The sequence below is a fragment of the Petaurus breviceps genome, unplaced genomic scaffold (genome assembly GCF_028583685.1).
Source record: "Petaurus breviceps papuanus isolate PSGF00001 unplaced genomic scaffold, PetGlider_PUasm1.0 91133, whole genome shotgun sequence".
Taxonomy (NCBI): Eukaryota; Metazoa; Chordata; class Mammalia; order Diprotodontia; family Petauridae; genus Petaurus; species Petaurus breviceps.
The window spans coordinates 95,084,372-95,108,077 of NW_027187419.1; the positions used below are offsets into that span (position 1 = coordinate 95,084,372).

Here is a 23,706-nt window from a genome sequence, read left to right on the forward strand (position 1 = left end):
TGATTCTTGATTATAATCCTAGATCTTTTGTCCTCCAGAATATCATATTCCAAGCCTTCTGATCCTTTAATGTAGAAGCTGCTAAATTTTTGTGATCCTGACTGTGGTTCTATGATATTTTAATTGTTTCTGGATTCTTTCAATATTTTCTCTTCTTCTTCTTCTTCTTCTTCTTCTTCTTCTTCCTCCACCTCCTTCTTCTCCTCCTCCTCCTTCTTTCTTCTTCTTTGTTTTGGAGGGCAATTGGGTTTAAGTGACTTGCCCAAGGTCACACTGCTAGGTTTTTTGTTAAGTGTCTGAGGCTGGATTTGAAATCAGTTCCTCCTGACTTCGGGGCCAGTGCTCTATTCACTGCACCACCTAGCTGCCCCAATATTTTCTTCTTGACCTGGGAGCCCTGAAATTTGGATATAATATTACTGGGAGTTTTCATTTTGGTGCCTCGTTTAGGAAGTGACCATTTCATTCATTCAATTTCTAATTAACCCTCTGGTTCTAGAGTACCAGAGACATTTTCCTTGATAATTTATTGAAAAATGGTATCTAAACTCTTCATTTGATAATTGCTTTCAGGTAGTAGAATAATTATTAAATTATCTCTCCTTGATCTATTTTCTAAGTCAGTTTTTTTCCAATTAGATATTTCATATTTTCTTCTATTTTTTTTAATTCTTTAAATTTTATTTTATTGCTTCTTGATCTCTTATAGTCATTAACTTCCTCTTGCCTAATTCTAATTTTTAAGGAATTATTTTCTTCAGTGAGCTTTTGTAACCCCTTTTCCATTTAACCAATTCTATTTTTTCAGGAGTTCTTTTCATCAGTGAATTTTTGTACCTCTTTTTCCATTTGAGCAATTCTGCTTTTTAAGAAGTTCCTTTTTTATAGTGGCTTTTTGTGCTTCTTTTTACCATTGGGCCTATTTTTTATCCCTCCTTTATGAAGATGTTGACTCTTTTTCACAATTTTCTTGCATCACTCTCATTTCTTTTCCTAACTTTTTCTTCTATCTTTCTCACTTGATTTTTAAAATCCTTTTTGAGCTCTTCCAGGATTTCTTTTTGAGACTGCTACCAATTCACCTACGTCATGAGGTTGTTGTAATGATCAAAATAATTACTATATGTACAGCACTTTGCAAACCCTAAAGCATCATATAAATTCTAGCTATTATTAATATTTGATTGTGTAGGGAGTAGGAAGCCATATGATTTTGAGTGCAGTGCTGGTATGGAGTAACGTGGCAGTAACTGCATTTTGGGAAAATCACTTTGTCAGATAAAGAGGATGGACTGGAGATAAAGACTTGAGGCAGAGAAAACCAGAAATCTACCGCAGTTTTCCTAGTATGAAGCAGTGAGATCCTGTACTGGGGGAGGAGTGGTGGCAGCTGGATCAGTGGAAATAAATGGACAATATTTATAGCTAACATTTGTATAGTGTGTACTAGATGATAGGCACTGTTCTAAGTACTTTACAATTATCATTTCATATTATCTTCACAACAACTCTGGGAGGTAGGTGCTATTATTATCTCCATTTTATAAATGAGGAAACTGAGGCAAATGGGGTAAGTGACTTTCCCAGAGCTTACAATTAGTAAATATCTGAGGCTAAATATGAACTCAGGTCTTCTGAATTTCAGCCTGGGTACTCTACCCACTGCCCCATCTACACAACAGGCAGGGTGAATACAAATGAGAATCAAGGATGACAACAAGGTTGCAAGCTTATAGAACTTGCAGAAGAGTGGTGCCCTAAAACATTGATAAAAAATTGAGAAGAGGGTAGTGTTTAGAGAGACAGATATTTAACTCTGTTTTGGACATATTGGGTTTGAGGTGTCCAAAAGGTGTTACATGGCTATGTTTCAGGATAAACTATCGATGGATGTATAGTTATGGTAACAATCAGCATGCTGATAATAATTGAACATACAGGAAGTAATTGATGAGATGTCCAAGAGAGATAGTATAGAAGAGGAACAGAGGTCCCCAAATAATCTCTTATGGGAAACTTGTGGTTAGTGGGTCTCACTTAAATAAAGATCAAGTAAAGGCAGCTGTTGAAAAACAATCAGAAAGGTAGAAGAATCAGGAGAAAGCGAGGTGGCAAAAACCCAGAGAGGAGAATACAGAGGAGGTGGTGAAGGTGATTAACTGTCAAATGCTGCCCACAGGTATAGAATGATTCATCAATCTTTTGGGGGATTTTTTTTTGTTTGTTTTTTATACATTACTTTCACTTACTAATGACTTTCCCTTCCTCTGTAACAAGTATAATCAAGCAAAACATATCAACTCCATTTACTATGAAAATGTATATCTCCTTTGGCACTTTTAGTCCATCCCTTTTCTACTGTGAGGTAGGAAACATACTTCATCATCAGATTTCAGGGTTGTAAATTATTCTCCAAAAGATTTTGTAGAGATAAGAAAGTGGGCATATGAGTCATTAGTTGCTGATAGCTTATCAGTCATTCTATTTCATTAATAATGCCATTTGTGAAGTTTTTTTATTCTCTTTGATATCTTCTTTGAGATATCTTGAAAATTTATTCATCAGTTACTTCAAAATTGTGTTGGGTCTAGAAAGAAGAAAACATCACAAGTGACCATAGCAATGTAAATAACAGAAACAAGACTGAACATCATGTAATTTAATGATCAAACTTAGACCTGATGAAGAGATGAGAAAACAGGTCTCCTTTTTTTCTTTGCAGAGGTGAGAAACCATGGGTATAAGACACTGTCAGAATTGGTCAATGGGATGGCTAGAACTGCTAAAAGAAAAAAGAACTGCTTTTTTCTACTCTATTTTATTCTCTATTACAAGGGATGGCACTCACATTATAGGAGCGGAAAGGGCATATTCAGAAATGTAAGTGTTATAAAAGTGAGATATGAATAACATTTTTAAATTTTTAAAAAGGAGAAAAGATGGATTTCCTTTTCCCCCCCTGTACTTGGTTAGACCCAGTTGCTTTTTGTTTTAACTCTATACTATTTCACTTGGTTCCCATCATCTCAGTGTATGATTCTCAAAACTGCTTATTCAGGCCTAACATCTCACTGACCAACTCCTATTAGACATTTTGAACTGGATGCCTTAAATTCAACATCTCCAAAACTGAACTCATTATCTTTTCTCTCAAAATTCTCCTATTCTTCACTTTGCTATAATTGTTGGCTGAATACCTAAAAGGCCTTAGCCTAAAGTCCAGGGTCTCCCATTGCATCCTGGGTCATTCCCCAGTCCTCCTGATTAATATCTGGTCACTGGATCAAGATGACTCTGGAAGAGAAAGTAAGACTGATGACCTCACTCAAATCAAAGTCAACTGCAAAGTCATGTTATCATTTCCCTAATGCTATGGTCCTCTTAAAAAATGAAAAAGGAACACAACTAGTACTATTACTGTTGGCTATGCTACCATTCTCTCAGTCACCTAGGGTCACAAGCTAAATATCATCCCAAATTCCTTCCTCTTTCTCATCCTGGACTCTGTATCTAATCTGTTGACAAGACCTATTGATTTTATCTTCAATATAACTCATTTATGTCTCTTTTTTTCTTTTAAACTGCTACCACTCTGGTATGAGCTCCTGATGCTGTTATTATTTTTTAATAATTTTCAACCAACCGTTCATGATCCCAGTGGGGTTTTCTTGGCAAAAATCCTGGAATGGTTTGTCATTTTCTTCTCCAGCTCATTTTACATTCGAGGAAACTGAGACAAATAGGGTTAAGTGACTTTCCCAGGGTTATACAGCTAGTAAGTAAGGCCAAATTTGAACTCAGGTCTTCCTGACTCTAAGCCCAACACTCTATCCACTATATCACCTAGCTGCCCCTTATTTATACTTAGCTGTTTGTATATTTTCTCTCCTAGTAGACTGATATATCTTTGAAAGCAGGGACTGTCTTTTCCTTTTTTTATATCCCCAGAACAGTTCCTGAAACATAGTAGGCGTTTAAGAAATGTGTATGGACTGACTGATTCCTTCCTCATGCAATACATCAGGCACTGAAGTATAGAGTCTATATATGGTGGTTATGTAATTTTCAACAATGAAACTAGATCAAATTATAGACACTATATAATCTGTTCCATTGTACATCTATTACTTTCCCTCTTGATTTTAGTACATAAATAATCTTGTATAAATCTGGTAGGGTTATCTTTCCTATGCATTTGCGGTTTTACATCCCTCTAAGGTTTTTCATTATTCTATTAGATGATGTTGCTTATCATAATTTTCAATCCTCCTCCATGATGCCTTTCAACAGTGTTTGTGCCACATGTTGTCCTTGACTTCTACTTGATAAGAAATTTGAGCATGTTTTGGGTCCCCTCATTGTGACAGTTTTTACATGATTAAACTTCTTTAAAAAGAGGTATCTATGTCTTTTCTCTTTTCTTTCTTTTTTTTTTTTTGCATTTCTTATTTTTCAGATCCCACCTTGTATTTAAATAGGTTGAGTTGGAGCTGTTCAGTTGTACATGGTGCCATTTTAGATTTATCATTTTTTAAATTCAGTATTCATTTGGGCCCTTTCACTAACTTATTGGTAGTCTGGCTATTTTGGACACGATAGCTAATTTGAAAATCACACACTTTAGTGAGTAACTAATCTTTTGTTTTGTTCTAAGACAAAGTCAATTTTTTTCATATGTCTATGCTAGAAAACTGTAAAATATGAGGAAATATTTATTGTTTGCTACACTAAGTGCTTAGAATAAAAAAAAAAAAACAAATAAAAAGTAAAGTCCCTGCCCTTGAGCAACTTACATTCTTATAGGGTAATATAACACAAGAAAGGGTACTGAAAAGTGTGAAAAGTAAGGGGAAAGATAGGGAAAGAAGGTATAATTGAAGACTATTGGCTTTTATGATACTGGTGAGGATTTAAGGATATATTAGAGTATACTGAAGTGTTGTGGAGTGGTAGGTAGGCTATTTGGCCTATTGTCTTGATATTGGCATAAAATGAAAAAAAAAATCATTCCCCATTTCTGGTACCATTTGAATCTATTCTTGAAGAAAATCTTCATTTCATATGAATGTGTGTCTTCTGAATAGACAACCGTAACATCACATGCACATTTAGATTTGCAAGGGAATTTAGAGGCCATCTCTTCTAACCCTTCCTTTAACAAATTAGGGACTGAGGCCCAGAGAGGCTAAGTAATTTGCCAAAGGTCATACAGTAGCAGAACTAAGATTTGAAACCAGGTCTTCTAATTTAAAAATCAGTACCCTTTCCACTGTTTGATTTTTTTTTCTAATTTCTTAATCTGGAACATGATTTTCCAACAAATTTTTCACTACCTAACTTTGCAATGAAGTCACAGAATGTCAGGTGTTTGGGAAAATGTATATTTTTCTGGAATGAATTTTTTTCTTTTTAAATAGTTTTTTTCTAATTACATATAAAGACAATTTTTAACATTAATTATTTTAAAAATTGAGTTCCAAACTTTTTCCTTCCTTTCTTCATCTCCTTCCTTTAATGGTAAGCAATTTGCTATAGAGTACACGTGTGTGCTCATATTAATCATGTTGTGAAAGAAAAAGATAAAACAGACCAAGAGAATAAAACCACATACAAGAAAGAATGAAATGAAAATAGTGTGTGTTGATCTGAATTCAGACTCCATTAGTTCTTTCTCTATACATGGTTAGCATTTTCTATCATGAGTCCTTTCAAATTCTCTTTGCTCATTATATTACTTAGAAGGTCACAATGTTCCTGTTACTGTGTACAAGGTTCTCCTGGTTCTGTTCATGTCACAGTATCAGTTAATTTAAATCTTTCCAGGTTTTCCTGAAATAAACCTGCTTATCTTTTCTTATAGCACAATAGCAGGGAATGAATTTTGATATATCTGTGTGTTTGGCATTTTAAATATAGCAAATAAAAATACTTCACTAGCCAATCTACATTATTGTCTTGAATAGAGTGAATGCTATTATATTTTTGTCTTGTAAAAATTGTATTTTCAGTGGCACAGGGGTGGATTCTGAGGGGTCTTGCTCAATAAATATTGTTTAATAATGATTATTAAGGGTAACCTTCCTTTATTTTTTTAAATCAACATTGTCCCCCAAGGTTTTACCTTAACTGTCCAGTAATGGATGAAAACTAAATTAAAAAAGCATAAAGAAAAATAATCTTAAATTGATTTAGTCTAACCCACCTTGAACCCAACTTCAATTAATAATGACAGTAATAAAAAAGAATTATGAACAATGGAGCCACATTGTTTAAATAAGAAGTGATTATGCAAATAGACCACAGTACATTGAAATTGTTTAGCGGCTCCTGTTTTAATTGATGTGCACTTCAGAAAATATGCCAAAGGGTTATTTAGCCAAAGAGCTCTGTTTCTTCCTATGACAGATGAAGATGCAGCAAAGTAATCTACTGTAAAAAGTGCTTTTAGAGCTAGGCACTGCCTCTCAAACCTGAAGTCACATTCATTAAGCCCTCTACTGAAGATTCAATAAATGTGAAAAGTGACTTGTTACATTACTGCCTTGTTTGTTTAGAAGTCAGCAAGTCAACAAGCATTTATTAGCCATTTGCTATGTGCCAGAAACACTCTGAGGGTGAACATCCAGATCTTGTGAGCAAGAATAAGAGAACCTTCTGCCCATTTTCCCATTTTTTCCTTCAAAATTAGCTTGCATCTTGACACTTTATTTTCCTTCCAAGATTTTCTTCAAGACTCATCATGGAGCTCCTACTGTGTGTCATTAGATAAAATAGCAATTGATATTTATAGAATATTTTAAAGTTTTCAAAACTCTAAATACATGATCTCATCGGAGCTTTTCAACAATCCTATGAGATCACAATCATTTTACAGGCAAGGAAACTGAGGTTCAGATAAGTTAGTTGTGTGCCCATGGCCATAAGATTATTAAGCAGTAGAGGCAGCCTTTGAACCTGGTCTTTCTGACAACAAATTCATCATTCCTTCCATTGCATCACTTTGCACCAAATGAGGAATTAACAGACTAACAAATGAGGAACATTGGCCTCCCAGTTAGTAAACCTAATTGGTATTTTACTTTTCCTTTTTTTTAACTTTTACAAAAATAAAATACGCAAAGGTATAATTATAAATATACATCCCCCAATACATTTTCTGTGGAAGATACTTTGGAGTCACTATAGTAAAGGAAATGGTGTGTTCCCCCCACCCTTCACTTTATTTAATGGCATATAACTGCATTGCTTCTTTATTTCAGATGCTGATAATTCTTTTGAAATATCACAAGGTGGACATGAAATTTTAAAAAATCTCATTTCCTTCTGTCTTCAGCATATAATGTTGATACATTAATGTTTTTTTGAATTTCAACCTATCGACTTTTTCTGGATTCAGTAAACTGCATACATTAGCATGCATTGCATTGGATTATTATGACCCTTATTTCCACTCTCTCATTCTTTGTGAGAAGGGGTGAATAAAATCACATGAAAGAAAAGCTAAATCAGAAATCGAACTGGTGCCTGAAATGTAAACTGAACACTATACATGTATTTGTAGTTCTTGGCAAAGTTATAGAAATTTACCCTGAAGCTTATTGGAAAATATCCCTTGTGATAGAAGCCCCCCTTCCTCCCTCCCTCCCTCTCCCTCTCTCGCTTTCTTTTGCCTTCCCAACCCTCTGAAAACCACATCTGTTTCCTACTGATAGCTTTTAACACACATTCCCTTAATGTCTTCTAACAGGAAGTGGAAACTGAGCGAAGTTTGTGTTCCCCAGCATTGAAGAGTCAGCCTAGTAGCCGTCCCATCAGTCCTGTGAAAGATCCTGACAAGAAAGGTGGGAAAACATCTTTTGACAAGATGTCATCTGAAAGTGGTCACAGCAACAACTTTGAAGGTTAGCATAACACTTTGATCTGATTTCTTGGCATAGCACCTTGTTTGATGCAAGTAAGCTAATAAAAGTGTATGGGTAGGTTTGCTTTTCAAAATAGTGAGGGGGAAAAACCGATGAGGCAGCAGATGGCTCACTTTCTAACAAAATGCCACAATTCGGGAAAATAAAAATAAGGCTTTTTTATGTACTTTTTTTCTTTATGTTGGCAAAAAAGAAAAGAAAAGAAAACCAGGACAAGAATTCTGTTGCAGAAGGCATACAGCATAAAGATCTCCTATGTCCTAAAGCTCTGAATGAGCTAGTTTATTAGCTACAAGTAAATCAGGGCAATCATTTGTTTGTAAAACTATACTTAAGGAACAATACATTGGATCATCCTCTGGCTGCTCCTTTCGTGACAAAAGGAAAAAACCATATTTGTTTCACTAAGTCAGTGGGTAGTAAAAGAATGAAGTATGACTGCCTGTCACTTGCAAAATAAAAAATATAAAAAAAGGCCTTCCAGCAGCTTGTCTTCAGTCGATTAAACTAAATGTGCTTAATGAATTTGGTATAAAATGTGACAGGACAATGTCACATTTTGGGAGAAAAACATATAAATTTGATTAATGTTTTTCAAATGCCATTAAAATGTTAATAGCTCATATGTTTGAAATTGCATCATTACCATAATTTTCAACAATGACAGAAGTGCAAAATATAAATAATTTATTGAAAAATGGAGGAAGCATTTATCACTTCAGAAGAGGCACTAACAGGATTTTCCATTTTAACCAAGTATAATTTAGGATTAGTAACATTTTTTTAAAAGAAAAATATTAAATGACTCTTAGTCCTTTCAGGTATGTTTTCATATAACAGGTTTTCATAATGAAAGGCAAGTTTGGTAATGTGGACTTTTTGTGTGTAATGTCATTCAAAATTTGGAAAAACTTAGCCACAAACCATTGCCTGCACTAAGTTCATTGAATGTTCATGTTGTCCTGAACATTATATCTTTATGAAATTCAGTCTTTTGCTTCAATATGTAGTAACTGGTGTCTTAGTAGAAAGAGTACTAAAGAGAGATGAGGAGACTTTGGTCTCAACCTTGGGGCTGCACCAGGCTGTGCAACCTTGGGAAAGTCCTTTTCCATCTCTTAAGACTCAGGTTAGTTACTGCTCCATAAAATTAAGGAGTTGGATTGGGTGATGGTCTTGTCCTGACATTCTATGTTTCTGTGAAAAAAGGTAACATATTGGGGACTAGCAGAATCCAAAAGGGACAGCTGTAAGGACTGTAGGGGTTGTGGTGAGTTAAAAGGGAAAGGTGGGGGTAAGAAAATAAATCTAAGCTCAGAATGGAGTTGAATGAGTTCGTGCACATTGTTTGTTGTTCAGTTGTTTTTCAGTCCTGTCTCACTCTTTGGTCTTTTCTTGACAAAGATACTGGAATGGTTTGCCACTTCCTTCTTCAGCTCATTTTACAGATGAGGAAACTGAGACAAACAGGGTCAAGTGCCTTGCTTAGAGTCACACAGCTAGTAAGTACCTGAGACCAGATTTGAATTCAGGAAGATGAGTCTTCCTGACTCCAGGTCTAATACTCCGACTCCAGGCCCAGTACTATATTTACTGTACCTAGGTGCCCACTAAATGGACCTTACTTCCTACTAAAGACAGTGCTCAATGCACAAGTTAGCCCGTCACTATTATTTGCAGCCATTGGTCAGGAGGTTCTAGAAGTGTGATCATTGTTGCTGTAGGCTGTGATTTTTGCCCAGAAGTAATTGTGTATTGCAGTGGTAGGGGGTATTCAAAATGCTGAATCAAATTTAAAGTCTAAATAATTGAGTGGGAAAAATTACACCAAGCCTTCTGGCTTGCTCTCAAACATTCTTCCAACTAGGACAAGACCAACAATTCCTTCCATCAGTGCAAAGGGGTAGCTCTTAGACTTGTGTAAGATGCCTATGGCATTCAGTCATCCTTGGCTGCACAGTGATCACCACTCTGGTCTATTAATGGCTACCTTCGATAAATGCAATAGAATGTGTTTTTAGAAGTAGCTCCTATTAATGCCTTTTGTTTCAGGAAATACTTCCAGTCCTCCCTTAGTCCAGAATTCAATCATCATGTGTACCAAAGAAAAGAGTTAAGCAAAAACTGATACAGTAACTAGGTCTGACAAATGCCAGCAACATTCTGCCCTAGCAGTTCCCTTGACTCTCTTGAGGGAAGGGAAGGAAAGGGAAGGATGATTCTATAGTGACCTTCCCCCAACCCACCCCGACCCCAGCTCGCTGTTCTCACAGGAATGTAAGCAATAAGGACTACTTGTAGGCCCACTGCTCTGTCCCCAAGTGCTGGGAAAAGAAGAGGACCCCATTTCTATAACAGAATTCTTGATGAAGCTTATGCAATAATAGAGTTAATGTCACAGTCTGAAAACTGGCTTTTTCAAAGAGAAAAATGTACATGGGTCTTACAGAAGTCTTCAAATCAGTGTGGGCTATCTAATTAAAGCCTGATTGTAGCAGTTGGTCACACATATACTAGTCAAACATCAGAGGAGACCATGGACAAAGGAGGATCTAGAATTTGAGGACCTAGTCTGAAGTCTTCCGACTCTGTTACTTACTGCTTAAGAGAACTTGGGCAAAATTCTGTCATGTCTGGGGTGGCTAGGTGGTGCAGTGAATAGAGCACCAGCCCTGGAGTCAAGAGGACCTGAGTTCAAATCCAGCCTCAGACACTTAACACTTACTAGCCTTGTGACCTTGGGCAAGTCACCAAACCCCAATTGCCCTGCTCTCCGCCCCTCCAAAAAGCAAAAAAAAAAAAAAAGTTATGTCATGTCTGTGAACCTGTTTCTTCCCCTGTAAAATAAGAGGGTTAAACTACAAGACTGTGAATGTTCTTTTCAGCTCTAAATCTTTATTTCTACGGCCTTAAGCAACTGTAATAGTAATGGAATCTCAAGATCCCCCTGTATTGGCTTGTTTTTTGGTTTGATTGTGTTAAAACACAGATCTTGGGAATCCCACTTATGGGATGGACTTGTTGATGTGAAAAGAGAGTGCTGAACTGGGAGGAGCTGATGATGTAAATTTAGAGAGACACAAGCAAAGAGAGAGGCAGAAGAACTTTTTGGAAGCAGCATCTTGGAGGCAGAGAGAGACGGAGAGGATTGCTGAGGGCCACTTTGAATAGCCCTGGACTTTTGAGACCTGCCCCCAGAGCTGCTAAGGACTGAGGAGACATGGCTGTTATGCTGGTACTTTGTCTGTCTGTTTTGATGTTGTTTTGCCAGATTTATCCACTGTGAAAGACAGTCCGGTTGTTGCAGAGGTTCTGGAAACTTGCTGTTGGTTTAGAGCTCCTGAGACTGTTCTGCAGACAGAGAGTAAATTCTGTCCACTGGTGAAGGACAGTTCTGTTGTTGCAGAGGTTCTGGAACCTGGCTGCTGGTTCAGAGCTCCTGAGACTGTTCTGCAGACAGAGAGTGAATTGCTCCCACTGGTGAAAGCCAATGCTGTTGTTGCAGAGGTCCTGGAACCTTGCTGTTGGTTCAGAAGCCCTGAAGAAGGATTTTCTTGCTGTATGTTTACAGAAATCCTGGAAGAGGGTTTCGCTAATGTTTTGAGGGGTCCTAGGACTGTTCTGCAGACAGAGAATGAATTAATGAAGACACTGGCAATGTATCTTGTGGCCTTGCTAAGCTTTGTCTCCCCAGGAACAAAGGTTGCTGAGAACTTTTCTCGGGTCAAGATGAAGAAAAGACCTCTCTTTGGGTATTAAATGCTGTGTTAAAAGCTTGTTATAACTCTGGGATAGATTCGGTTATGATCCAAGGGTGGGGAACTTTTGACGTTTTTGTGTTCTGTGATTGAACAAACGAATGTACTTTACTAATGATTGGAAACTAATCTCCATTTGAGAAGAGGGGCTTTGTGATTGACTAAATGAATGTACTGCCTAGGGGTGGAGTATTATGTAGAAGGGGGACTTTGTGATTGATTAAATGAATGGAATGTCCAGGGGTGGAGTAGTACTTGATTGAATTACACTTGGTGAATGCTGTATTTTGAATTATGCTGTATTTTGATTTTCTCTGTTCTTAATTTGTCACTGAATAAAATGGAGAGCAGCTATGCTGCTATTTTGAACCTTGGGAAGTTGCCTTTGCTTGGCATTACAGCAACCAAAGACTTACTCATTCTATGCATCAGTTCAAAAGGCTGAAATTGTCTGTCTATATGTAACCAAGGAGACTTAAAATATACAAGTCAGTCAACAATCAGTGTGAACATGAACAAGTTGCTTTGGGTCTTAAGACCTAAAGGAGTTTTCTCATTCATTGAAGTACATGATTTGACCAAGGTTCCTTCCAGCTCAAAAACCTCTGTTTTATATATTGAAGATATGAAGTTAGGTAATATTCTGAACTACTTCAACCTGGAAAATGAATCTAATCTGACAAATCAGTTTAGCAACTGATCAACTCTCAGTGCTCATATCTGGCAACATACCTGAGAACTAACTCCATTCCCTGTAGATCCAAAGACTCATCCTGTTTACCTCCAGTCCTACATATAGTGCCCTAATTTTAGCTTTTCCCCCAGGTGTCTGTTCAGTTTTGTCCTCTTCCTGTCTTCCTTGAATGAGAAATCATTTATCCTGGAAAAGGAAAAACTGGCACCAGATAATGATTATTTAGTTCCTACATTTGCAATGTGCTTCTTGTACATTTGTGGGATGTTTTAGTGGACTGGGAAGTAGGTGATAAAACAAAACTCTTGGATAAATCTGAAATATAGGAAAGAAGGTGTGGTCTAAGAAAACCTGAAGGAAAATTGAAAACCAGATACAAAATTGTGACAACTCATTGCTATTGCTGTAGTTCACAGGCTTGATTTGATCAATTTCCTTTCATGATTTCTAAAATGAGTAGATTAGAAAATCAACAACGGAGGGGTCTAGGTGATGAAGGCAGAACAATGTGCAACCACAATAGCCTTTATTTTTCTTTCTGATGAAAAGCTGTGTGTTTAGTAATGCTTCAGAAAGCAAGCACAGATAAATCGGACCATGTTGATCAGGTGTGTATGTATGCACATAAATACATATATGTACACACATGTGTATATATACACACAAACATATAGTACAAAACCCTTTTCCCACAGCATTCTCCCTCTTCTCAGCTTTTGCTCTTGGAGTCATAATTTTAAAATTTAATTTTCTAAGTCATGAACATATAAAAAGCTAACAGACAAAAACCATACATTAAAGATTCCTGTTTCCCAGGCTTTTTATAGAAAGCTTTGGAAATTACCTGCCACATTTCTCTTTCTTATTCAGCTTCATTAAAGCTAAATTCATTCTTTATTCTTAAAATGGTCGTTCATTTTCCCTGACAGTTTTAACAAAACAGACTGTTACTTTCAGAATTTCTGTATCCTAGTGGAGGTATCATATATTCTTGTATTATTACCAAAGTATTGAAAATATGAATTTTTTAGATCTCTCACTCTTATCTTCTTTCACTCTCTCATCCTTTCTCATTCTCTCTCATATTTTCTCTTATTCTCACTTTCATCTTCTTCCACTCTCATCTCCTTTCACTCTTATCCTTTCTTATTCAGTCTTTGATCCTCATTTACTCCCTCACGTTTTCTGTCACCCTCTCTCACTCACTATCTGTTTTGGTCTCTCCCAGCTCCTTCATACTTCTGCATCTTACCTTTTGTTTAACCTCAGATTTTTAAGAGATAGTCATTCTCAGAGCTGCTATACTTCCAACAGAAAGTGGCAGGATGACCAACTGCCTCGCTGAGAACGCTTTCATTCCGAATACTTACCTGTGGGATTGAGGGTCTAGGCGAATGGAGAACATGTCAGCAGAATTCTATGTAGTATTAATTCCCATACTGAGAAGAAGTCTTCAAAAGCTATGAGAGCTTCTACTAGTGATAAAATCGTCAAGGTTTTCCTTCTTGTTCCCTTTTCAAACTGTTGAAAGACAATGGCTTTATTAAAGGAAAAGCAAAGTCTAGGGTTAAGTCCATGTTTCTTTTCCATAGCTTATTTCCTAGGGCTTAGTCATCATGGGAATACTAAGAGTCTCAGGCCAGGAAGCAGTATATCTGATAAATACCAAAGGTCTCCGGGTTAAGATGAAATGAAAAACTAGCATATTTTAACACTAAATATCATCTAGGCAAAAGAGTTCCTTCTGAAACCCACAATATAACTGATATTTAGTCACAGACCAGCACCAGCAAAGGGTATTAATGTCATTTGTCTTTCTCCAAATGATTTGTTCTTCTCTAATGAGAATCACAGGACAGACTTTTAGATATGGTGTCTGGAGAGTGACTCAAGGGAACCCATATCTCCCACTCACAGTAATGTCTCTTTACACAGCACATTACTTATTTCTTGTGCCTAGCATCATCATTTTGTAAATGGGTGTTATTATTTCTTTGTCCTCATAGTAAAATTTTGATTTCAGTAATGATAAGGCCTCAAAAGGCTTGATGGAAAAGATTTAAAATAGAAGCTTTTTCTTCAAAAAATTCCAACTATTGATCTTATAGTATTGATTTCACAGAAATATGGCAACAGAATAGTTGTGATTCTCCACTGATTTCAAGGGGCTTCATGTCTTAAATATAAGTTATTGGGATAGCCATTCTTCATTGGAATCCTCTACAAACTTGTTGAGACTTCAAGCTGCCATATTTTGGAATTCCCCAAATTAGTTTGTGGTCATACTGAGCTCAACTTGGGATGAGAGGCTATGTAGAATATTGACATTGCCCCAAGGTCAGCTGAGTGTCTCATACCTCCCACCCCACTAATGTAGCTAAGGACCCAGTTATTGAGGAGAGCTCAAAGGTGCTATCCTTTGTCTTTCAAAGCATGTGCACGATCATTCTAGAATTGTAGATGATTTTATCTTTCTTCTATAGATTGCTAAGTCATTCATAAGGCCATTTATGTTGGTTTAAGGTTACAAAGTCATAGACTTATTCTATTTGGTCATAAACAGTTAAAGTGTAAAGGTAATCTGGGGTACATAAACTTTTTAAAATATTTTAATAACTTTCAATATTATTGTCTTTATAATATCAGGCATTTTATTTTATGCACTTAAAACTTTTATTCAGAGAAGGGGTCCATAGGCTTCACTAATCTATCAATAAACATTCATTAAGTGCCTACTTTGTGCTAAGTGCTAAAGTTACAAAAAGAGGCATAAGACAGTGCCTACCCTAAAGGAGCTTACACTCCAATGGGGGAGACAATATGAAAATAAATATATACAAAGCAAGCTATATACAGAAAAAATAGGAAATCATCAACAAAGGGAAAGCATTGTAATTAAGAGGGGTTGGGGAAGACTTTCTGTAGAAGATGGGATTTTAGTTAGGAGTTAACAAAAAGTCAAGGAGTTTAATAGTTGACACAGAGTAGCAAGAGTGTTGCAGGAATGGGAGACAGGCAGATCTGAAGTCAACAGATGGAGTATTCCATTCTTAAAAGAGTCAGGAGGCCAGTATCAGTGCATGGAAGAGTGTATCAGGGAATAAGGTATAAAGAGACTGGAAAGAAGAAGGCAAGGTTGTGAAGGACTTTGAATGTCAAACAAAACATTTTGTATTTGATTCTAGAAATAATAATAGGAAATCACTAGAATTTATTGAGTAAAGGGGTGATCATGATTAGACTTGCTTTAGGAAAATCATGATAGTGACTGAATAAAGGTTAGATTGGAGTGAGAAGAGACTAGAAGCAGGCAGATCCACCAGCAGGCTACTTCAATGATCACCAACTTGCCAAAAGTGTCCTATGATATTAAAAAAAAATTAAAGATTAAGAACCTCTATTGTAGAAGCGTAAAACTTAGTCTGATGGTTTCGTGAAGTATACTGGGCTGAGCAGGGATTGAATTCAAAGGGTTTCTGCAGTAGTACTTTGTAAGTCTGTATTTACTTGTAGCTTCCCTCCGAGGTTTATGCTGGTAGCTGCTCTCATAGTTGCTTGTGAGTTTCTTTTTCTTTCTACAGAAGAGTAGCTTAAGTAGAGTGCTGGGTTTGGGAATCAGGAAGACTCATCTTCCTGAGTTCAAATCTGGCCTTAGACACTTAAGTAGCTGCATGACCCTGGACAAGTCACTTAACCCTGTCCTCCTCAGTTTCCTCATCTGTAAAATGATCTAGAGAAGGAAATGGCAAACAACTCCATTATCTTTGCCAAGAAAACCCCAAATGGGTTTACAAAGAGTCAGACACTATTGAAACAACTGCACAAAAGCTTACTATTTACCTGTTCAGCTGCTCTTGACCTGACTAGACCATCCAGATAAAAAGGATCACCATTAATTTCAGATCAGAATCCTCACAATTAGTTTTTGGCAATGGCTTTAGATAGAGAATTCCCCAGGGTATCTCAATACCCCAGGGACCTGAGGACTTCCTTACTAATGTGAAGGTTGGCCTGGAGCCCTCCGTTCCAAGAACTTCATGCCAAGTGTTATATTCTGAAAGCTGAATATCCTATTGAAGTGGTCACCCACTAAGAGGGTTAGGGTTGCTCTGGAGACCCCAAAATACCAACATGCTGCATCCTGCTGAATGAATTCAACTCAAGTCTTCTCAGCCAAAGAAAAGTAAAATTTATTAAAAGTTCCCTTGCATTAGACACAGAGTAAGTCTCTGCTAGGTCATTCTATGGAACTCTCACTATTCTATGGCATTCGATGGCACCCTCACACCACATGGGGTCTTCTATACAGAAGGTTGTGGGAGGAATCTAGGGGTGATCTAGGGGAGGAGTTTGGGGAGGGTCTTCAGGAGGAGTTAATGAGGTCAATGAGTGATTAAGGGTGGGAAGTAGCTGGAGACTACAGACAATGGTGGGCTAGGCTAGGTCCAAGGGTGTATTGATATTTTGATAGGCTCTGGGGAGGGAAGTAGCTGAACAATGGAGGGCTAGGCTAGTAGTTAACAGTTACCCAGTTAGTAACTAGGCTAGAGGTCTGGGCCCAGCCACAATGTAAGGCTTATTGACTTGTGCAAATGCCTCATCAAATGAGACAATTTAATCAAGAGTCCAAGGGAGGTTCCCAGAGCCCATACCTCATCACTATGACCTTGTTCTGGCTCTTGCAATTTTTATGATTTGATGAGATGTATAAAATATAACCCTACTTTGTTACTCTGCTCTTTCTGTCTCTGTTTCTATCTCTGTGGTCTGTCTGTCTCTCACACACACATTTATCTGGAAGTTGAATTCCATATAAACTTGATTCTGGAGATTGCTAAAGAAAGGATAACTAGTTCTGTGTCTAGCAAATAGTTCTCAAGAAGCAAAGAAGCAATAATGGTATCTGAGCAACCTGGAGAGCACTCAGGGCGGGCAGGATAGCTACCTTCAAGTATTTACATGGCTGTCACAACTGGGAATAGTTAGGCTTGTTCTATTTGGCCCATGTATTAGAACAAAGAACAACGCATAGAAATTGCAAAGAAGTCAGTTTAGGTTTGATGTCAGCAGAAAGGCACTAACTATGAAAGCTGTACCAAAGTGGAATGGTGTGGTTATGGATTCTCCCTCAGGCAGAGGTTGGACAAGCCCTAGTTGGGTACATTAAAATGATAATTCCTTTTGTGTAAGCCTTTGACTCTCTGACCCAGACCAAAGATTGTAGAGTCAGTTCACACAGGCAAGTCTACAGTAGCTCTGGACACCAGGATAGACTGATCCTCTCGGCCTTCATATCTCTTATTCATGGATTTGGAGTTGATAGATCTAAATTTTAATCTTGGGTCTGTCTGTGGGCAAATCACTTAACCTTTCTGGGCCTCATTTATGAGCTCTAAGTCTTTTGTAGGTCTAACCTGATGAGGCCATGGTTCTTTGTGCCTTGTTGCCTGCACAGGACAAGATAGACAGTTGTTTGTCATAAATAGGGTTTTACAGTGGATTAGACTGCTGTGAACTTGACTCTTGTCTTGAGAGGAAATAATTAGCAATTGGTCAGAAAAACATTTCTAAGTTGAATAGAAGGGACCATCCTCTGAGGAACTGTTAAAAGATGTGATTCAAGAATATTGGCTATAAAATGTCATTTCTGTGTATAGTTTTAATGTATCATGAGAAACGATAGTATATTCAATTTCAATGAAAATATAACATTCCAAAGAATCAAAGAAATACTATAGAATAGAGGCACATCTGTATCATGAGAAATACTCCTGAAAATGTGTATAAACCAAAATTTTGTACATGACTATAATTTAAAATAGTTATTCAGTAAATTCCTATTTCATAAAGTGAAGAAATTTTTACTTGTGAACAATTATCCAATAACTCACCTGCTCTATGAGAGACTGAGTTGTTATATGTTGCATATTTTCCTGAAGCACATATACGCCTTCACTTTTCCCCTCCCAATGGAGTCTCCTCTGAGCGATTAGGATCTGATACAGTCAGCAAGTCAAAACAAATTCCAAAGTTAAATCACGAGGCTTGCAGGAATGGACAGCTGAGAGAAGTTTCCTATTCTGATAAATAGGCTATTAAAGGCCTACTCATGATTCTTTTCATATGGCCACCATAAATCAATACATTGGATATTTCTATGCATTAATAAGAAAAAAAACCTGTTAACATAGGTTGATCTCAATAGTACTGTACTGTCGGGGAGAGATTTAGAGTATGATGACATCAGATGAGATGAACTGGAAACAGTGACCACCTTAAACCTCAGTGCTTTTCCTTGAGACTGAAAACAACTGGATTCTATTTAAAAACAGAGTTATAATTATATTTCAACTTTGAACACCCACCCTTAGGGAATGCTTTGTTTAGCTCGAGTTTATGCATTTATCTCATGAAATTTTGGGCAAAGTAAAGCAATGATTAGATATGGAGGAAATTTTCTGAAGCCCCAAATTTAGCGAGTTCCAGATCAGCTGAGAGTCATATATTTTCAACAGTATGGTAAATGGTTTTGAAATCTGGAGTCTACTACAGCATAGAAAGAAGGTGGTGGCTCTACTCTTTGGTAAGCAAAAATGGCTAATTTTAGTGTCATTGGAATGTTACCTGTTATTCTTGATTTGCTCATATGGAACTCAGGCCCCATCATATATGATCTGATTTGATAAATGAAATATTTGCAAGTATGATGAATTTCACTTGGTCATTGTGAACTTTTCCATTTGATGAGCAATGCTGAAATGTGTATATTCAGATGCTTTGAAATCCATGCAGCATACCATAATGGGGTTTATATAAATACATACATATCTATATGTATGTACATATGTGTGTACATATATACATACATATGCATATGTATATGTGAATATATATACACACACACATATATATACAGAGAGAGAGAGACAGAGAGTAAGATAATTTATTATTGAATTAGCACTCAAACCTCTCCATCCATCACCAAAATGAAGTAGATGGGTCTTTCAAAAAAAATCACTAGAGGGGTATGTGTGTGTGGGTGTGTGTGTGTGTGAGAGAGAGGGGGGGGGGAAGAGAAAATCAGACAATTTTTTTCTTGCTTTTTGGAGGGCAGTTGGGGTTAAGTGACTTGCCCAAGGTCACAAGGCTACTTTTTGTGTTCAGTGTCTGAGGCCAGATTTGAACTCGAGCCTTCCTGACTCCAGGGCCAGTGCTCTATTCACTGGGCCACCTCACCTCCCCAACAGACATATTTTTCATAAATGGTTCGTGAGTGGTAGTAGAATGGAGCAGACAAATGAAGACCAGAAATGATAGTCTAGGTAGACTAGCAGAGTTGGGTGAAAGTCAGAGGACAGATCCAGAAGGTACTCAGGGAATGGTCAAAAGTTAAACCAGGAGTCCAGTTAGCAGAGGAAATTTCAGGTGCACTTGGTTTGCAAATATAAGCAAATAAAACAATTTTTGATTTCAAGGATCTTATATTTTACTTGATAAAACAACACTTTCAGGGGAATTAGAAAGTATGGGGCAATTGGAGGGGGTGAGTAGTGGTGGTGTTATGGTTTGGTGATAGCAAGATAGAGGCCTAAATCTAGGCAAAATAAGATGAATGTGCACCTATAAGTCCTCAGGGTGAATATAGGGAAAGAGTTCTAATTTCCACTGGGAGGAGTGAGGATGATGGCAAGGGAGCAGGTGGCATAGTTTGGAGATGGCTGGGAAGTGAGAGTTCAGATATTATTATACTTTTTTTTCTTTTTTAACAAATGAGGAAACAGATGCAAGAAGATTAAATAACTTGCTGGTGGTCAGGGCTATTAAATGTCAGAGCTGGGATTACAAACTCAGTTTTCGAGATTCCAGATCATTCAACGGTTCAGGGACAATTTATTGTACTCCAATTACATGCCAGTCATTGTGCTAGGTGAAGAGGGTACAAAGACAAAAACTGGACAGCTACCTTCTCTTGGCTTTCTGTTTACTATCATCACACTGCCTCCTCAACCACCAAGGGTTAAAGGGATGGGGGAACAGTGCAGCCAGACAGCCCCATTACAAAGCCTTTTCCCCTTTGAGGCTATGCTTAGTATGCAGTCTAACATGACTTCACCTATGTAAAATGTAATGGGGTGGGGCAGACAGTGCAACTTGATCATGGGTCTCCCACCATCCAAGGAATGGACAGACTCTGGATTCACCTAATTTTGGAAATGAAAAAATAGGTCTTAAGCACCTTAGTCCTTTTCGGATGATACAACTTTGAAAAGGGCTTTAAGCATTTTAGTAGCACTTATTTTTCCATAATGTTTTAGTCTTCCACTTCTTTTAACTTTAGTCAGGTAGCCATGATTTTATTTTTGCTTTACTTACCACAGCTTTTTTTTTCTTTTTAAACTGCACTTGAAGGACATTAAAGCTTTTAAACATAAATTGTTAAGACTTTTGAGCCAGTTATTTTTGCAAAGAAAAACTATGTATCCTCCTTATGCCTTTTGTTATTGACCTTTAACTGAATCTCTTTTTAGATTATCTAAACTAATTGACTATATTTTATTTTGGATTTTATCAGCTTTATGAAAAATATCTTTCTGTATTTCACCTGCCAGGCCAGACAAAATTCACTCTTCAAAACCCTGTCTTGTAATAGCCAAGGTTCTGTATATAGTTATTTACATCAATATTTGTTAGCATTCTGAGCCCACTTCCAGTCCTGGTCATACAAATCACATGTGTCATAATGGAGACACACTAAAATAATTCCCTATGAATAAAGTGAGTGTGTCATTCTAAACTCTTAATATGTCCAGTCCAAACTGGTGAAATAGTATATGAAGACCCAATTAGAATAGTACTTTCAGTCCCAGCCAAAGGTTACTTTAATCGTTCTTGAAGAATCCTATTGGATTAGTACCTACATATGAGGAAAAAAGTCATGCAAGCAGTTGTGATTACTTAAGGGAGAAGTATTAAAAATAATCCTTGCCTAATGCATTGAGAAATAAAGATAGTTTCATGTTGCAATTGTTGTGATATTTCCCTCCTTGAAATTCTTCATGATCCCCAGGTTTATTATGGGCCATGTTGTCATGCTAACCCTGTTATGCTTAGTAATGGCATTACTCTTTCATGAACATCAGGGCAGAATTTGAGACCAATCCTCCAAATTGGTTTAATGATGTCATGTCATAACAGCTATGACTCAATTCCTAAGTTTCTCCTTAGCAGTGATTGGAGGAACATTGGCCAATGATAAGATGAGAGAAGGTTTGGATTCTATTGCACTTAGTGGGTTACCGACACTGTAAGACAGCAAATAAGGCAATAAGCAGAGGGCAAGGATGTCAGAGATATTTCTGTTGAGTGAGTGGCTTGGGGGGGAGATTCCATCCCTGGTTCCTCATCTCCACATTTCCATGAATTGATAGCGTTAAGGTTTTTGTTGTTGTTGTTATTCTTCATTTTAATGTCATAGATTTAGAACTGTTAGGGACCTTAGAGGTTATTGAATAAGCTCTTCTTTTTACAAATGAGGAAACTGGCATAGAGGTTAAATGACTTACCCATGCTCACACAGCTATGAGTATCTGCAGGAGAAGATGAACTTTGGTGTCCTCCCTCCAAGACCTGTCTTCTATCCACTATGGCACCAGCTGCCTCAGATTCCTCATCTTTAAGTGAGGGGTTTGAACCACATGGATCTTTTGTAGCTATGATAGCCAAGTAGCCACTGACCCACTTGGTGAAATGGTTTTAAATGTCCTTGCTTTTACCAAAAAAAAAAGAGAGAGAGAGAGATAAAACATTTAAAAAATATATATTTACAGTATCTTAGTGCTGAAATAGTCATCAGCAACCATCTATGCTTATCCCTTTTAGAAAAGTGAGCCCCACGGAAGTGAAATACTTTCTTCTTAAAGACACAAAGTTAGCAGCACAGCCATATCTAGAACCCAGATCTTATCTTTGACTAGTGTTCTTTTCACTTCTCCTATAGGACTTATAAATGAGAGAGTGCTAATTATCTCCTACCAGATTTCAACCAGAAACCAATGTCTTGATCTGTTCTAAAGACTAACTCAATATCCCCATCTTGAGTGAGGTGAAAGAAAGGGACCTGCAGAGTCTTTGTTTTCCAGTTAACTACAAGGCTATATTACCTGATGTCAGACACATGCAAGAACAGTGCAAATAATTATAGGATAACAGATTTCAGATTTTCAGAGAGAATCAGTAATGTCATTCAACTGTGTGTATGTCATAGAAGAACATGTAAATTCAGAAAGGCAGAGACCCCTCCCTGTTTGTAATTATGAATGTATGTTAGGGCCTTTGACAGAAGCTCTTTCATGTTATTTACAAATATTCTTAAGTTACAAAAGATGAGCCTACAGCATGATTTCTAATGCCATGTGTAATTATGGTCATTTGGGGGGCAGCCAAGCACTTCTCTTTGAAGAAAGGTTGATATCACATTTTGTTAGATTCCATTGCAGTTTTCAATTTCTTTTCAATTTTGTGGAATTTTGTCACAGTTTTGCAAGTTTTGTAAAGCTTTTAAAACTGAAGGGAGAAGTGATTTTTAGGAGGGACTGATATAAAGCTAGATGACTTGAAATAAGTCCTAATTTCATTTTAAGTGAAATGTATGACAGATTTCATATGCTAAGGAATGAAGCTTGGATTCTGTTACAGGTGTTGTTTTGGGGGGTTTGGGGTTTTGTTTTGTTTGTTTGTTTGTTTGGTGGTGGAGAGTGCTGTGAAATCTCACTGTTTTGTTCATATATTTGTAGGCAATCTGGATTTTGTCCCAAGAGCTACAGAATTTTGCATAAGTGATTTGCATTTCAAGTGGCTCATAATAAACAATAATTCAGACATCTTAAGTGATATTGGGAACTGCTAATGACTTGGGGAAAAAAACCTGTTAAACGGTAACCAGTGGGTTGGATTACATGTGAAGGCATACTTTGCAATAGAATATGAATCAAAGGCATATAGATTTTTTGGGGGATAAAACAGACAAAGATCTTTTTATTGGAATAGGAGAACTAGCTTTCGCACAGTCATGCACTTCCACTTTATCAGACAAAGAGATGGTAATGTTTTGTCTTCTAAGAATGGTAGCTTTTTTTGTCTTTTCATGAATTAGCATATGAGCTGTAGGTAAATGATGGGCTCTGTGCCCAACCCCTAGTCACTCTAAAGCTTATCTTGAAGCCTGAGATGGGAAGATCAGAATGAACAGAATGCTAGTTGGTTAGTGGAACATTTTTTTTTTTATTTCTCTGCTTAACATGTACATATTATCTTTTTAAAGCAGCCTCTAAGC

General features: G+C 37.1%; 1 protein-coding gene and 1 long non-coding RNA gene across 5 annotated transcripts in view; one reads left to right on the forward strand and one right to left on the reverse strand.

Annotated features, from left to right (window-relative positions):
- The window catches only part of XIRP2 (xin actin binding repeat containing 2), a 421,126-nt gene that overhangs the window by 263,633 nt on the left and 133,787 nt on the right, over positions 1 to 23,706 (forward strand). For all 4 annotated transcript variants that reach the window (XM_069079909.1, XM_069079910.1, XM_069079913.1 and 1 more), the window contains exon 2: positions 7,748 to 7,901. In XM_069079909.1, coding sequence (XP_068936010.1) covers positions 7,748 to 7,901 — 154 coding nt within the window. The remainder of the gene's footprint in view (positions 1 to 7,747; positions 7,902 to 23,706) is intronic.
- Positions 7,912 to 18,577, reverse strand: LOC138154923 (uncharacterized). The gene is made up of 3 exons (XR_011166711.1): positions 18,266 to 18,577; positions 13,745 to 13,895; positions 7,912 to 11,543 (listed from the first exon to the last, which is right to left on the reverse strand). It is a non-coding gene; the product is annotated as an uncharacterized lncRNA (long non-coding RNA).